Source organism: Eulemur rufifrons, chromosome 16 (genome assembly GCF_041146395.1).
Source record: "Eulemur rufifrons isolate Redbay chromosome 16, OSU_ERuf_1, whole genome shotgun sequence".
NCBI classification, from domain to species: Eukaryota; Metazoa; Chordata; class Mammalia; order Primates; family Lemuridae; genus Eulemur; species Eulemur rufifrons.
The window spans coordinates 186,098-201,318 of NC_090998.1; the positions used below are offsets into that span (position 1 = coordinate 186,098).

A 15,221-nucleotide genomic window follows, 5' to 3' on the forward strand; every position below is an offset into this window, starting at 1 on the left:
ATGAAAACGATCATTTGTTCAGCCCTGTTGTGTACCAGGAACTTCACATCCATTATCTCTTTTAAAACTCCTAACAGCCCTGCCCAGTGGATGTTACAGGTGAAGAGAGGGAGGCCCCAAGGGGCCACGTGACTTGAACTCACAGCCCGATGGCAGGAACAAGGCGCAAACCCCAGGGTGTGTGACACAGAGGCGTGGCCTCTGCCCACCCCAGCCACTGGAGTTGGCACAGAGCAGTGCTCCTCAAAGGCGTCCCCAGCCAGCAGCACCAGTGGCACCTGGACGCTGATTCATGATGCGAACTCTCAGCCCCTCCAGCCGCCGCACCAGGAGCTCCGGGGGTGGGGCCGGCACCCCACAGTCCACACATCGGCCAGGCGATCCCCACGCGTGCTTCCCTGGCACACAGGGACGCCGGGTGTCCCCATCACCTCCCATTTTATGTGGGTTGTTGCCACTCAGTTCTTTAGCCCTGAGTCCTCAGTGTGTGGCTGGCAGCCAGCCCAGCAGATGCCCCTCAAATGAGATGTTTGTCCCCACGCCGTCATCAGGAATGCTGGCAGGTCCTGGGTCAGCTTCCTCCTCCTCTATTTTCTTAGCCACACTGCACTTTTCCAAAAAGTCTTGACCTTTGTTGAGCATGTTATGAGTTCCAGCTAACAAAAGTAAGTCTCTGGTGGAGGGGGATATTTCTGGTCAAATTGTATAAGCCAAGAGCTGCAGGATCAAAGCAGGGTTCCTACCTCCCGTGGCCACAGGCGGGTTAGTTTTCCCTCCTAATCCTCCAACCTGGGCTTGGTTTCCCCCAGAGCACATGCTCACACGCTTCGTCCCAGGCCTCAGCTTGGCCTTGGCCTTCCAGATCTTTGGTGTCTCTTCCAGGCAATTAGAAAGCCTTGCTGTTACAGTTACCTACTTGCAGTTGACAGCCAGTTTCCTCTGCCAGACACTGTCTTGCTGTCATAAGAAAGGAAAAAAAGTTGAGATGACAAAATTCATTCTGATCAAAGGTGTGTAGGACACTTCATTTCCCTGCACCACAAACTGATTCCACACGTAGATCAGTGTTAACAGGCAATTTTATGCAAGATTGTACCTGTTTCTGCAGCTGCAGGAATGTCTGTGCTTATGTTTCCCTGGCCCTTGTGAGGAGTCAGCCGCGGCCCCTGCAGAAACCCGCAGAAAAGGGAGGGAAGCAGCACCACCCACTGGACGCCCCCGGCAGCAGCCTCCCCCGAGACAGGTGCCAGCCCGCTGGGCGGGCAGCGTCTGGCCAAGGCCGCTCTGCCGGCTCTGCCCGCTCCCTCGCTCACAGCCGCAGCTGAAGGAAGAGCAAAGCGGTGCCCTCCACACCGCTCCACTGCCCACAGCCGTGTCCAGGCCTGGGGCCAGTTCCAGATGATCTTGGCAAAGCAGGCTGGGCAACCCTGGCCCCTGGGTGGAACTTCCAAAGGCCACTGAAGCTCCTTCTCCAGCTGCCAACACGCACAAGGTCCCGTTCATTCACTTTTCCATTGATCTCTCGCTCGTTCATCCTGCAGAGCATTGACTGAGTTCCTCGTGCACTCGGCAAGCTCCTGAGGGAGCTCTGAGCCCACGGGGAAGACGGGCCAGTGAACAGTCTGACGCAGGGAGACCTGCGCCGTGGCGGGAGCCACGTCAGGGTGCCGTGGAGGTCTGGGGAGACTCCTAGAGAGGTTGAGAGCGCGGCAGAGAGCTGCAAGGTTGGGTGGCAGAGAGCCGCGAGGTTGGGCCGGGCAGCAGGAAGGAAGAACCGCGTGCAGGGAAGGGGAGCCGGGCCGGGAGGGGCGAGAGCAACGGGGAGCTCGCAAGGCCGCGCTTGTGCTGCTGTGAGACGTGGGTTTCACGCAAGGGATGTGGGAAGCCCTTCGAGCGGGGCGTGAGCCAGGGCACCCAGGGAGCGGCCTGGGAGGACTGCTCTGGAAGAGGGTTTGGAGGCGATCGCTGTAGCAGTCGTGGCGAGAAAGGATGAGGCCCTAAACCATGACAGTGGCCACGGGGAGGGGACAAGGAGGCAGAGCCCTGGAGAAGCAGCAGGGCTGTGACGAGCACGGGAGGGGGCAGAGGTGCCGGCTCTCAGCCAGCAGCCTCCTGAGCCCTGAGGACGCGGAACACCCCTGTCTGCACGAGGACGTGTCTGTGCCGCAGGCCCACCGCCTTGGTGCTCGTCCCCCCAAATGATAAGCAGGCGGATACGGTCAGTTTCAGGGGGAGGGAGATGCTGGGTTTGGGGACATTTTGTCTGGAGAATCTATCAAACTAGACATCGTCACATATTTACTCAAGTAAGTTAAACTGTTAAACATCAGGAAAAACAAAATCCGCAGAACCCGACTTCCCTGCCAGAGATGCTGCGCACGTGTGTTCCTGCGACTGCTGTGACGCTGGGACTGCGCGCCCGGACGCGCCCAGCCCGGCACGGCGCAGAGGGCGCTGGTCCAGCGGAACCAAACGCAGAGTCGGTCGTTCACACAAGCCGTCCACACTCAGCACCGTCGCTTAACGTGGTCTCTTATAAACAGCAGGGATGGGCCCAGGGGAAATCAGCTGGTTGGTGACGAATGAAGGCGTAGGGGGCGGCACTGCGGGAGGCAAACCCTCACAAGCTGTCGCAGGGGCATCTGGAGCCATCGGAATGGGGAGGACGCCTGCACAGGGCTGCTAGGGGGGAGCCGGGCTCTGGGGGCGGCCCTGAGTCAGGTCAGGCGAGGGGGCTGCAGGGGACAAGCAGGACCTCCAGAGAGGAGGAGCCAGCCTGGGGAGGACGGGGCGATGGGAGCCAGAGAGGGGGTTCCAGAGCGAGAGATTTAACCATGCTGATGCTGCCAAGGGGCTGGGAAGGGGCCGGAAGAGAGTCCACTGGATTTGGCAGCATGTGGCCAGCAGTGGCCTTGACAAGGGACGTTTCAGTGGGGTCCTGGTGGGGGGCGCTTGAGTGGAGCAGGTTGAAAAGTGGCTGGAAGTGAGGAAGTGGGGACAGCATGAGCAAGGACGTCTTCTAGAAGTTTGGCTCCACAGAGGAGGAGAGAAAAGGGGCAGTGACTAGAGAGCGTTGAAGGGTCAAAGCAGGGCTTCACTTTGCAAGATGAAAAAGACAGGCGTCTGGGTGCCAGGAGAATGACGCAGCAGAGAGGGAGACACTGTGACTATCTGAAAGGACATCTCAGACTCCTGTGTCCAAAACTGCAGGCTGCGCCTCTCCCCCAGCACACGCGTCACACACTCATCTCAGGGAAGAGTCCCTGTGGGCTCAGTGCTCTAGGCTGAGCTCTGGGTCGCATTGTTGACTCCTCCTCTTCCTCACTGCGCACATCCTGGCTGTCACCTGGTCCCATCAGCTCTTCTCCTAAGATGTACCTCAGATCACGCATTCAGCTCTTCTCCGCGGCTCCTGCCTCAGCCCAAGCCCCTGGTCACCTCTAGCTGGGACCTGGGCAGTAGCACCACAGCCAGGCCCCCGATTCACTCTCCTTCCCTGCCCCTCCCTGCCCTTCGTCCTCCCCCCAACAGCCACAGAGATCTTCTCCTTATAGCAAACAGGATCGTGTCACACCTCTGATCATACCCTTCTGTCGTTTCCCACTACATTCGGGATAAACTCCAAAATCCTTCCCCTGACCCGCAAAGCTGACGGATGGAGCCCCTGCCGCCTGCCCCACCCCCTAGGGGCCGTTCTCCCCGCTCCTCTGCACTTCAGCCTGGGTCCCTGAAAGTTTTTCCCGCCGCAGGGCCTCTGCGGAAAGCTCTCCCCACCCCTTCCCTTGGCCAACTCCTACTCATCTTCAGGTCTTAGCTCGAATGTCCTGTCCCCAAAGCGGCCTTCCCAGACACAGCATAGCTTTGTCCTCTGTGGAACCCTGTCCTTTCCCGCTGTAGAACTCATCAGTTATAAAGAGTTACTTTTGACCGTTTCGTGCCTGTGTCTCCCACGAGGACAGACTGAGTGTGCACTGCCTGCCACTCAGCCCAGGTCCCTACGCAGCCTCGCACACGGCAGCCACTCGGGGCATGTCTGCTGGAAGGAGGAGAGTCAGCCGGGCGCCACGGGGTCAGAAACAGCCCTGGAGAGGGGCAGGCAGGAGGCCAGGGACACTGCCGTCCTCCCCACCCCACCAGTTTTGGGCTCCGTGTGCCCAGGCCAGCTCCGTGCTGACTGCCGACCACATGTTCTCTGGGACGGTGACAGTACTCCCCCCACCCCCCCGCCCGGTGCCTAACAGGCCCCACCAGCCGTCGGGGTGAGACCGCAGCCCTGGGGGAGAGGCGCCGGGTGGCAGAGAGCCCGCCAGGGTAGGGACGGGGGGCCTGCCTGGCCCCGGAGGTGCAGCGAGGAACGGGATGTGTGCAGTCCCCCTGCAGGGCCGGCTATCTTGTGAGCTTCAGTCACCTCGTATATAATAGAAATCACGGGATAGTGGTTGAGTTTGCACAGGCCTTTGAGAAGACAAAGTCATTGCACACTTAGTGAAGCACTAAGGACATACTCAGTAATGGGAACTCAGAGGTTAGGACCTGCTGCCCTGGAGTTGGCGTCCCCTGCCACCCCATGAGCACACGTGCAGGGCGGAGGGGCAGACGGCCCCACCGCTGTGGGTGGGGGTGGAGCTCACGGACCAGGAAGCCAAAAGCCTGCTCTTCCTAGTAATGGGGGCGTGGGGCAAGCCCCTACATGGCCTTAGTTTTGCTTTCAGTAAAATGGGGAGACCGTACACCAGGAAAGACCACCTGTGTGATGCTTCCCACCTAAAGAGGATCAACGAGGAGAGACGGTTCTTGGCCAGTCCCGCTCCCAGCCCCCCTCCCCGGGAGGACACAGGCCCCACCAGGAAAGCAAACAGTGATCCCCCTGGGAGGAGCGAGGGGAAGAAGCTGCCAGTCATGGCAAGGTGCACCAAAGCCAGCCAGAGAGGCCCTGCGGTCCCCTGCCCTCCGCCCCGTGGGAGCACCTGCAGGGCCTGGAGAGACAGACTGTGGCTCTCTCTGCCTCTGAGTCATCGTCAGAGAATGTCAGGTGGGGGGGCCTGAGAGGGCACCTGGTCCCACCCTGAGCTCTACAGCGAGGAGGTGGCCTGCCTGGAGGAGGAGGGTCATGCCTTCGCACCACTCAGCACAGCCTCCTCCCTTCCGGCTGGGGCTGTGGGTTCCCCCAGGGTCTGAGGACCAGGCCAGTACCTGCTCACCAAGCACGGCTGCCCACGGTGACAACTGCAGGGAACAAGGCAGGAAACTGGGACATGGCGGGACCGCTTTTCCATGCCTCCATCCATCCTCCCTCACCACCCGCCCTGCCGATAGCCCGTGGGGACACACGTGCCCCGAGGGCTGCTGCCTGGTGGCCTGTGAGTTCCTGGGCTCACATTTTAAAAGCCTCCAATGGGCCGAGCCCCCTCTTGCCCTTGCCTTCAGCTCAGCTGTTGGTTTTTGCGTTTTAAGCATCACCTGGTTTTAAGCATCACCTGGAGATGGTGTGAAGAATGTTGACCCCCAGGTCCTGCCTCCAGTGTTCTAATCCCCTGGATCTGGGCTGGGGTCCGGGGACCTGCATTTTAACAGCCACCTTCTGGCTCTAACATGGGGTCCTCGGGGCACACTGGGAGATGTTGGAGCAGCAGCCCCTCCAGCCCCCTGGGGTCCTCCCCCGTAGCCCTGCGGCCCGTGGGTCCTGACTGTGTTCGGCTCGGTTCCCGTGGGCTTCCCACCCGGCTTCCCTTCCCACCCTTGGCTCTTGGGCTCCCAGCTCATCACTGGGGCTTTTAGCAGCAGCCCCGAGGGTGACAGTGAGCGGCTGCCTGTCACCTGCGTGCAGGGCTGGAAACTAGGCCACCGCGCTTGGCTGAGCAGATCCTACCCTCGCCAGCTGCTCCTGCTGCCTCCTCCAGACCCCTGACCCCACGGCGCCCTGGGCCACCCGCACCTGCCCTCATCCCCGCAGGGTGAGCCTGGCCCAAGCTCTGGGGCAGAAGGTGCACAGAGAGGGACTCTGGGAGGGACACAGACTCAGGAAGCCGGGTGCAGGCCCTCGGGGTTCAGGCCCCACAGGGGGAGGGCAGTGAGGGACAGGGATGGGGCAGAACAGATGGGGGCAGTCCTGGAGAGCCGCCAGTGCCAGACCAGAGGGACACGGGGCCACTCTGGGGCCCTGCGGGGATCCAGGCCTCTCCAGCCTGGGCCCGCCGCCCTCCTGGGCCCCATGAGGGTGAGAGGTGCTCCAGGCCGACACCACCCAGTCTGCACTGACTCACCCTTCGTCTCTGTCAGTGCAGAGGAGAGGTGACAGGGGCCACCAAGAAACCAGAGCAGCCTCTCACCTTGCTGGCCTAGAGGCCTCTGCGACCCAGCTGCCCACCTCAAATGCACAGACACTGGCGTTGCCCCCCAGCCCACCCTGTCACCCCCTCACCCTCCAGGCCCGAGCCTGAGAGGAGCAGGGTTTGACCAGGCCACGGGTGGGCTCCTGGCCTGAAGGTGGCTGCGGGCCCTGCCCCTGGCCGGAGGAGGGGGAAAGGCAGCCCCGGCTCCCTCCCGGCCCGCCCCTCTCTGGAGCCCCCGGCGGTGCTCTCTCCTCGTTCCCCAGGAAAGGCACGGGGAGGTCCACGGACCCCAGGGCCCCCGACCGCCACCACCGTGGCGTCTCCCCGTGCTTCCTCCTGCAGATGGGCAGCAGAGCTGGGGTCTCTGAGCCTTCTAGGCAGTGGGCCCAGACTGGGCTGGGATCATGGAGGAAACAGGTCCCGCTCAGAGCTGGCCCGACACCCACGCTGCCACCAGGCAGGCGTTTCCTGAGCCCTCCCTGCGCTGGGCTCCCAGCCGTGGCCCGTCTTGCCCTCCGTGCCCAGGGATGTGACACGCCATGGAGTCTGCCAGGGGACGATGGCAGCAGACAGGGGCTGCTGACCTGGGGTGGGCAGTGTGGGGGTGACATGGGGCTGGGCAGCAGCCAGCCAAGAGGAGACTGGGGCGCGGCGGGGGCAGAAGGGGAGGTGGAGACGCCGGCCGTGGAGCTGCTGGCCCCTGTGCTCCACGGCCGAGCGGCGGGACGGAAGCCTGGCTCAGGGCACGTGAGGCAGGAGGGGTGCTGGGTGGGCCCTGGCCCCAGACCTGTGGCGGGGGGGGGGGGGCCTGGCCAGAGAAAGGAGCCTGCTTGGCTGGGGGGCTGGCACGTGACCCCTCCTCCTCCCACGCACCCAAGCAGGACATTCGGAAACACCCGCCAGGGTAGAGGTGGCGTTTCAGAGACAGAAAGGCCTTCGGGAACAGGGACTCCAGCCTCCTCCCTTTCCGAAGAACAAACCGGGGCTGCAAGAGCGAGGCGGTGAGCCGGAGTCACACTGAGTCCCGGGGAGGGCTGGGACCTGGCCCTGCCTGTCACGCTGTCCCCTCACGTTAGGCTGAGTTTGTGACTTGCCCGTCAGAGGACACGGGCTTCCCGCCACAGCCTCCCCTGTGGGCTGGGGGCAGCTGGAGGGAGGCCTGGGGGCCTGGTTCCCTCAGCGTCCGGCCTGCGCCACGGGCACCGGCACAGTTCAGTCGGCCGGAGGCCCAGAGGGGAAAGAGGAAGTTCGCCTGGGGGTGATGTGTTTCTTGTCTTATTTATTGTTAAAGGCGTGTCTGACTCTGACATGCTCTGAGGTTGAGAGGAGAGAACGTGGGATCCGGGGCGGAAGCTCTGCTCTGTGGCCTCGCTGCCCCGGCCTCGCTGCCCCCCGACCTCGCTGCCCCGGGCCTCGCTGCCCCCGACCTCGCTGGCCCCGGCCTCACTGCGCCTGGGCTGGGCCGGGGGAGGGCAGCGGCCGCCTGGGTGTGAGAGAGGTGGGGCAAGGCGGGGCCCTGGGGTCACTAAGGAACCCTGCACTGTCCCTCCTGGCTGGTGGCAGGGGCCAGCGGGGGCGGGTGCAGGGGAGTCCAGGGGCCCGCTTCTCCTCACGGCCCGCTCCTGCCCTCAGCTGCGTGGTGGACGAGATGGACTTCTCCAGCATGGAGCTGGACGAGGCCCTGCGCAAGTTCCAGGCGCACATCCGCGTGCAGGGGGAGGCCCAGAAGGTGGAGCGACTCATTGAGGCCTTCAGGTGGGCCCCCCAGCCCCCGCCAGACCCCTCCAGATGCCCCGGGCGGGAAGCAGAGCCGCTGTGTGCCTGGGGGTGGGAGGTGCCGGGGGATCGTGGGGGGGGGGATGGAGAGCCCCCTCTGGTGTGGCAGGAGGGTGGGCTGGGGAGAAAGGCGGGAGGGCAAGCAAAGGGGCAGGCGCCCTGCAGCTCCCAGGCTGGGAGTGGCGCCGCCCTCGGGGGCTGCCGCACAGCGTCCCACCCACCCGCCGGCCTTCGCTGAGCCCCTGTGCCAGGCTGGTGCCATTCGGAGGTGGTGACATCGGCCTCTCCCCTCAGTGGGGGAGAGCACCGGGGTCCAGGGCAGGCAGTGATCTCCCCAGGCCTGCAGCCCCCCCGGGAGCAGGGACACCCCTCGGCAGCCCCCCTGCTGCAGCCCAGGTGGGGCGGGCTCAGCGTCACGCTTGTCTCCCGCCGCAGCCAGCGCTACTGCATGTGCAACCCCGAGGTGGTGCAGCAGTTCCACAACCCTGACACCATCTTCATCCTCGCCTTCGCCATCATCCTCCTCAACACCGACATGTACAGCCCCAACATCAAGCCTGACCGGAAGATGATGCTGGAGGACTTTATCCGAAACCTGCGAGGTGAGCAGGTGGGGGGTAAGAGGCGAGGCCATTGCTCAGGCCCCGTCCTGTCCATGCAGTGTCAGCTCGGTGAGTCTGAGCCCAGCCACGTGTTGTCACCTGCTCTCTGGGCCTGGTCACATGCAGCAGGATGCAAATGTCGCTTGTGAGCCAGGCGTCTGGGGAGTTCCCAGGAGCCACTGCCACTGCCCTGTCAAAGCCACGGGGGCCTGTGGCCAGTGCCTCTTGCCCGCCACAGGACACCCTCGTCGGTTGACCTCTAGGCCCTGGCCCAGAGCTGGTGCCACCCACATGCGAGGGGAGAGCAGGGAAGGGCCTCAGGGACAGGGCCGTTCAGGTCTGCCTTGCGGATGACCCCATGGCATCTCCTGCCCAGACCTTTCTCATCGAAAGAAAAGGTCTGGTGTGCTCCTCGCCTGGCAGGAGGCAAACCAAAAGCGGCAGGGAGTTCGTGTGCTCAGTTGATTCTCGTTTCAGCCTTTACAAAACCGAAGTTATACATGCACATAATTTCACGGACTCAAGTAATCCTACAAGGCTCAGCACAGAAAAATTTTTCTCTCTCCCCACTTTGCTTCTCTAGAGACACTTTCAGTTTTCTCAGCTTGCGTTCTGTGCGTCCTCTGCGTGGACAGAGCGCGTGCCTGCCTCTTTTTCCCCTGTTCCTTTTCGTGTTGGTGTAAAACGCACGTGTGTGTGAGGTGTGCGGTGTGAGAGCTCGAGGCGTGTCTGTGTTCATTTGCGCCTGTGTAATGACACCCAGATCTAGGTCTGGGTCATTTCCATCTCCCCAGAACATTCTCTCAGGTCCCATCTCATTCAGTACCCTCGCCCAGCAGTGACAGCCTGCCTGAGGCTGTCACCACCCATTAGTCTGGCCAGTCCTCGCGCTTCCTCTAAACGAGGTCACACAGTGTGTGCACTTTGGCATCTGGCTTCTTTTATATACTGCTGCTTGCTGTTAATGATTAGTTTTGATTTTAAGCATTATCTATTAATTTCCCATTAAAGAGCATGAGGATTTAGCTCTCTTTCACCCACTCCCCAGCTCACTTTCTCTAGAATCAGTCTTCACGGCGCCAACATCGAGGCCAGGCGGGCGCAGTCCGAAGCTGAGTCTTGAACATGTGTGGCCGCAGCTCCTCTCTGTTTCTCTGCCCCTTGCAGTTGATGCCACCTTCTCCCACGTGCTCAGCTGTCTGCAGACCTGGCCCGAATCCACCCCAGCTTTCCTCCCTCGGCGTCAAGCTCCTCTCACTACATTTAGACGTGGGGGCATCCGGGAGTGTCACCTCCCAGAGCCCCGGGTCTGCTCTCTGCTCGGTGGCTCGGCCAGCACACAGCTGCCCGGCTGGCCCTCCCTCCTCCCGCCCCGGGTCGGGTTCCTGGCTCCTGCAGGTTCACAGCTTCTTCATCTTTATTTTACGTCCAGAGAAAAGGCACACTGGACACAAGCTTTTTGAGGCCTGGCATTTCTTTTTCATGCTTGATTGGGAGTTTGGCTGGGAGTGGAACTCCAGTCTGGAAACTCGTCAGTCGGAGTTTGGGAGACGCTGCCGCATCGTCCTGTAGCTGCCAGCTGCCCTGCCGCTCCGGCTTCTCCCCTTCTGTGTGTTCTTCTTTCTCTCGCTCTCAAAGCTCGTTGCTTCTTCTGTTTGCCCTTTGTGTTCAGAAGTTTCAAGATGATGTGCCTTGTTAGGGTTCTTTTTCATCCACTGTGCTCCGTGCTGGGTTGTCTTCCTCAGTGTAGAAACGTGTCGTCCACACATGGGAAGTTTTCTTACATACTGTATTTGATCATTTCTGCCCTCCATTTTCTCCATACTCCTTTTTTTTTAATTTATCATTTTCTTTATTTTTTTATCAAAATATTAAGGGGGTACAAATGTTTGTTACATGGACACGTTGCATAATGCTGAAGTCAGGGCTTCCGCTGTGCCCCTCACCAGCATAGGGTTCATTGTATCCAACAGGTAACTTTTTATGCCTCACCCCCACAACCTGCTTCTTGGTTTCCAATGTCCTTTATATCTCTTCGTGTCCGTGTGTGCCCATGAATTAGGTCCCAGTCATTACAGAGTTCATGTGGTGTCTTTTTCCAATCCTAAGATACTTCACTTAGGATGATAGTCTCCCGTTCCATCCTAGTTGCTGCAAATGACATTATGTCATTCCTTTTTATGGCTGAGTAGTACCCCGTGATATACATATAGCACATTTTCTTTATCCACTCATTAACTGATGGGCAATTAGCTTGATTCCACATCTTTGCAATTGTGAATTTTGCCACAATAAACATTTAAGTGTAGGTGTCTTTTTAATAAAATGACTTCTTTTCCTTTGGGTAGAGACCCAGTAGTGGGATTGCTGAATCTAATAGTAAGTCTACTTTTATATCTTTGAGGAATCTCCGTACTATTTTCCATAGAGGTTGTACTAATTTGCAGTTCCACCAACAGTATATAAATGTTCCTTTTTCACCACATCCATGCCAGCATCTATTGCTTTTTGACTTTTTAATATTGCCATTCTGATAGGGGTAAGGTGATATCTCATCATGGTTTTAATTTTAATTTCCCTGATGATTACTGGTGTTGCACATTTTTTCATATGTTCATTGGCCATTTGTCCATCTTCTTTTGGAAAACTTCCGATCACACCTTTGCCCACTCTTTGATGAGGTTGCTTTTTCTTGCTGATTTGTTTGAGTTCTTTGTGGATTCTGGATATTAGCCCTTTGTTAGATGTATAGTTTGAAAATATTTTTTCCCATTCTGTAGGTTGTCTATTTACTCTGTTGATTATTTCCTTTGCTATGAAGAAAATTTTTAATTTAATTAAGTCCCACTTATTTATTTTTGTTGTTGTCATATTTGCCTTTGGAGTTTTACTCATAAATTATTTGCCTAGGCCAATGTCTAGAAGAGTTTTTCCTATGTTTTCTTCTGGAATCTTTAGTTTCATGCCTTACATTTAAGTCTTTCATCCATCTTAAATTAGCTGTTGTATATGATGAGAGATAGAGGTCCTGTTTCATGCTTTTGCACGTGGCTATCCAGTGTTCCCAGCACCATTTATTGAATAGAGCTTCCTTTCCCCAGTGTATATTGTTGTCTGCTTTGTCAAAAATCACTTGGTCATAGCTTTATGGTTATATTTCTGGGGTCTCTATTCTGTTCCATTGGTCTATGTCTCCACTTTTATACCAGTAACATGCTGTTTTGTTTACTGTAGCCTTGTAGTATAATCTGAAGTCAGGTAATGTGATGCCTCCAGATTTTTTCTTTTTGCTTAAGATTGCTTTTGCTATTCAGGCTCTTTTTTAGTTCCAAATGAAGCTTAGAATTATTTTTTCTAGATCTGTGAAATATGACATTGGTATTTTGATGGGGATTGCATTGACTCTGAAAATCACTTTAGGAAGTATAGACATTTTAATGATGTTGATTATACCAATCCATAAGCATGAGATATTTTTCCATATGTTTGTGTCACCTATAATTTCTTTCATCAGTATTTTATAGTTCTCCTTGTAGAGATCTTTCACTCCATTGGGTAAGTATATCCCTAGGTATTTTTTTTTTCTTTGTAGCTATTGTGAATGGTATTGAGTCCTTGATTTGACTCTTAGCTTGACTGTTATTGTTATATAGAAATGCTACTGGTTTGTATACATTGAACTTATAACCTGAGACTTTGCTGAATTTATTTATCAATTCTAGGATTCTTTTGGTGGAGTCTTTAGGATTTTCTAGATACGAGATCATATTGTCAGCAAACAGGGATAGTCTGACCTCCTCTTTCCCAATTTGGATGTCCTTTATCTCTTTCTCTTACCTGATTGTTCTGGCTAGGACTTTCAGTACTGTGTTGAATTGAAGTGCTGATAGTGGGAACCCTTGTCTTGTTCCAGTTCTTAGGGGGAATGCTTTCAATTTTTCCCCCATTCAGCATGATGTTGGCTGTGAGTTTGTCATAAATGGCTTTTAGAATTTTGAGGTGTGTTCCTTCTATGCCTGGTTTGTTAAGGGGTTTTGTTATGAAAGGGTGCTGGGGTTTAGCAAGTGCTTTTTCTGTATCTATTGAGATGATCATGTCATCTTTGTTTTTGCTTCTGTTTATGTAGTGAATCATGTTTATTGATTTCCATATGTTGAACCATCCTTACATCCCTGGGATAAAACCCACTTGATTATGATGAATTATCTTTTTGATGTACTGTTGAATTCAGTTTGCTAGTATTTTGTTGAAGATTTTTGCATTTATATTCATAAGGCATATTGGACTGTAGTTTTTTGTTAGGTTTGTTTTGTTTGTTATGTCCTTTCCTGGCTTTGGTATCAAGGTGATAGATACTTGCTTCGTAGAATGAGATAGAGAGGATTCCCTCCTTTGAAATGTTATGGAATAGTTTCTGTAGGATAGGTACCAGTTCTCTTTGTAGATCTAATATAATTTGTCAGTGAATCTGTCTGGTCCGGGCTTTTTTTATTGTTTTGGGGAGCTTTTTTTACTACTGGCTCAATCTCGCTGATCATTACACATTGTTCAGAATTTTTATTTCTTCCTGATTCAGCCTTGGGAGGTTGTGTGTTTCCAGGAATTTATCCACTTCCTCTAGGTTTTCTAGTTGTGTGCAGAAAGGTTTTTGTAGTATTCACAGATGACATTTTGTATTTCTATGGTATCAGTTGTAATGTCTCCTTTTTCATTTCTGATTGAGCTTATTTGAGTCCTTTCTCTTTTATTTCTGGTTAATCTGGCTAGTGGTCTATCAATTTTGTTTATCTTTTCAAAGAATCAACTTTTTGTTTCATTGATCCTTTTTTGTTTGTTTGTTCATTTGTTTTCGGTTTCCATTACATTTAGTTCTGCTCTGAGCTTTGTTATTTCTTTTCTTCTGTGGGCTTCGGGTTTGGTTTATTCTTTTTCTAGTTCCTTCAGATGTGACCTTAGGTTGTTAATTTGTGATCATTCTGTCTTTTCGATGTAAGCATTTAAGGTTATGAACTTTCCCCTTAGCACTGCTTTTTCTGCATCCCACAGATTTTGAAAGTTTGTGTCCCCTTTGTCATTCAATTTGATGTCTATCTTAATTTCATCATTGACCCAAGGATTGTTCAGTATCAGGTTGTTTAATTTCCATGACTTTGCGTAGATCTGAGAGTTTCTCTTAGAATTGATTTCTAGTTTTATTCCACTGTGGTCTGAGAAGATTCTTGGAAGGATTTCAATTTTTCTGAATTTGCTGAGACTTTTTTTGTGGCCTAAGAGATGATTAATCTTGGGAAATGTCCCATGTGCTGCTGAGAAGAATGTATATTCTGTAGTTTTGGGGTAGAATTTTCTGTAAATGTGTGTTAGGTCCATTTATTCTAGAGTCCCATTTAAGTCCAGTGTTTCTTTGTTGATTTTCTGCTTCAGTGATCTGTCCAGTTCTGTTATTGAGGTGTTGAAGTGCCCAGCAATTATGATGCTACTATTTATTTCTTTGCTTATCTAGTAGAATTTGTTTTATGAAACTGGGAGCTCCTGTGTCAGGTGCACATATACCTATGCTTATGATTTTTATGTCCTCTTGTTGAATTGCTCCCTTTACCGTTATATAATGACCATCTTTGTCTTTTTTCACCATTGTTGATTTAAAGTCTATTTTATCTGATATGGGAATGGCTACACTTGCTCACTTTTGGTTTCCATTTGCATGGAATATTTTTTCCGTCTCTTTACCTTGAGTCTGTGCTAGTCTTTGCAAGTTAGATGGGTTTCTTGGAGACAACATATACTTGGGTTGTATTTTTTCATCCATTCAGCTAATCTGTGCCTTTTAAGTGGGGCATTAAGACCGTTCACATTCAATGTTAGTATTGATATGTGTGGTACTGTCCTGATCATTTTGTTGATTGATACCTTGTTGTTTTGCTTTCCCTCTTATGTCATTGTTTCACAAGACCTGTGAGCTATAACTCTTGGGTGTTTTTACATTGTTAAGTATCTATTGTGCTGTTCATGTATAATGCACTTTTGAGTATTTCCTATAGGGCAGGTCTAGTAGTGACACTCCCTTAGTGTTTGCTTATCTGGAAACATCTTTATTTCTCCCTCATTTATGAAACTTAGTTTTGCAGGATACAAAATTATTGGCTGGCAGTTGTTCTGTTTAAGAAGACCAAAAATGAGGCCCCAATCCCTTCTGGCTTGTAAGGTCTCTGCTGAGAACTCTGATGTTAGCCTGATGAGTTTTCCTTTGTAGGTTAGTTGTTACTTTCATCTTGCAGCTTGTAGAATTTTCTCCTTCATTTTGACTTTGGCCAAGTTTGATAACTATATATCTTGGAGATGTCCCATTTGCTATGAATCTTCCTGGTGTTTGATGACCACATTGTATCTGGATATATGAATCTCTGGTGATACCAGGAAAATTTTCATCAATAATTCCCTTGAGTAGGTTTTCCATGCTTTTTGCTTTTTCTTCTTCTCCCTCAGGGATAACTATAACTCATATTAGCCC

The 15,221-nt window shown here is 53.8% G+C and overlaps 1 protein-coding gene across 2 annotated transcripts in view; it reads left to right on the plus strand.

Moving 5' to 3' along the window:
* IQSEC3 (IQ motif and Sec7 domain ArfGEF 3) overlaps nt 1-15,221 on the plus strand; it is a 115,841-nt gene that overhangs the window by 76,452 nt on the left and 24,168 nt on the right. For both annotated transcript variants that reach the window (XM_069491021.1, XM_069491022.1), the window contains 2 exons: nt 7,965-8,087; nt 8,544-8,710. In XM_069491021.1, coding sequence (XP_069347122.1) covers nt 7,965-8,087; nt 8,544-8,710 — 290 coding nt within the window. The remainder of the gene's footprint in view (nt 1-7,964; nt 8,088-8,543; nt 8,711-15,221) is intronic.